The 443-nt window shown below is 37.7% G+C and overlaps 1 protein-coding gene across 1 annotated transcript; it reads left to right on the forward strand.

Moving 5' to 3' along the window:
• Positions 1-26: 26 nt before the first annotated feature.
• Positions 27-258, forward strand: PHALS_02974 (uncharacterized protein; the record flags this gene model as incomplete). The annotated part of the gene is made up of 2 exons (XM_024720690.1): positions 27-67; positions 147-258. 2 exons carry the CDS (start codon positions 27-29, stop codon positions 256-258), a joined length of 153 nt encoding a protein of 50 aa, XP_024572796.1.
• Positions 259-443: the final 185 nt, after the last annotated feature.

A 443-nucleotide genomic window follows, 5' to 3' on the forward strand; every position in this document is an offset into this window, starting at 1 on the left:
CTAATTTTCGATTTAGCAAATGTGAAATGGGACTTGTATTAATTATTTTAAACTTCGTTCTCACGTTGTATGTGTACCTGAGCCAAACGATACCTCATATACCATTTTATATATATTGATATTTACTTATTGCTTGTTTGGAATAGTACAAGCGGAGATAAGTTGCATCACGATGTGCCCGATGTCTTCCACAGAGTCATCCGTTTTGAGCAGCTGAACCAACTCGACTTACTGATAAACCAAAGTTTCTATTTTTAATAAAAGTCTGATTATTATTACTAAACTTGAAGCCACGTGGTACATCGCATCGCATCTCTAATGGGATGCTGTATACAAATATAGAAAATTGGTCTTGTTAGGGGAAGAAAATGGAAAAGTAAAAGAATTACGCGACGCGGGACTCGAACCCGCAACCCCCAGATTCGAAGTCTGATACGCTATCC

Source organism: Plasmopara halstedii, assembly GCF_900000015.1.
Source record: "Plasmopara halstedii genome assembly, contig: Scaffold_207, whole genome shotgun sequence".
In the NCBI taxonomy this organism is placed as follows: domain Eukaryota; phylum Oomycota; class Peronosporomycetes; order Peronosporales; family Peronosporaceae; genus Plasmopara; species Plasmopara halstedii.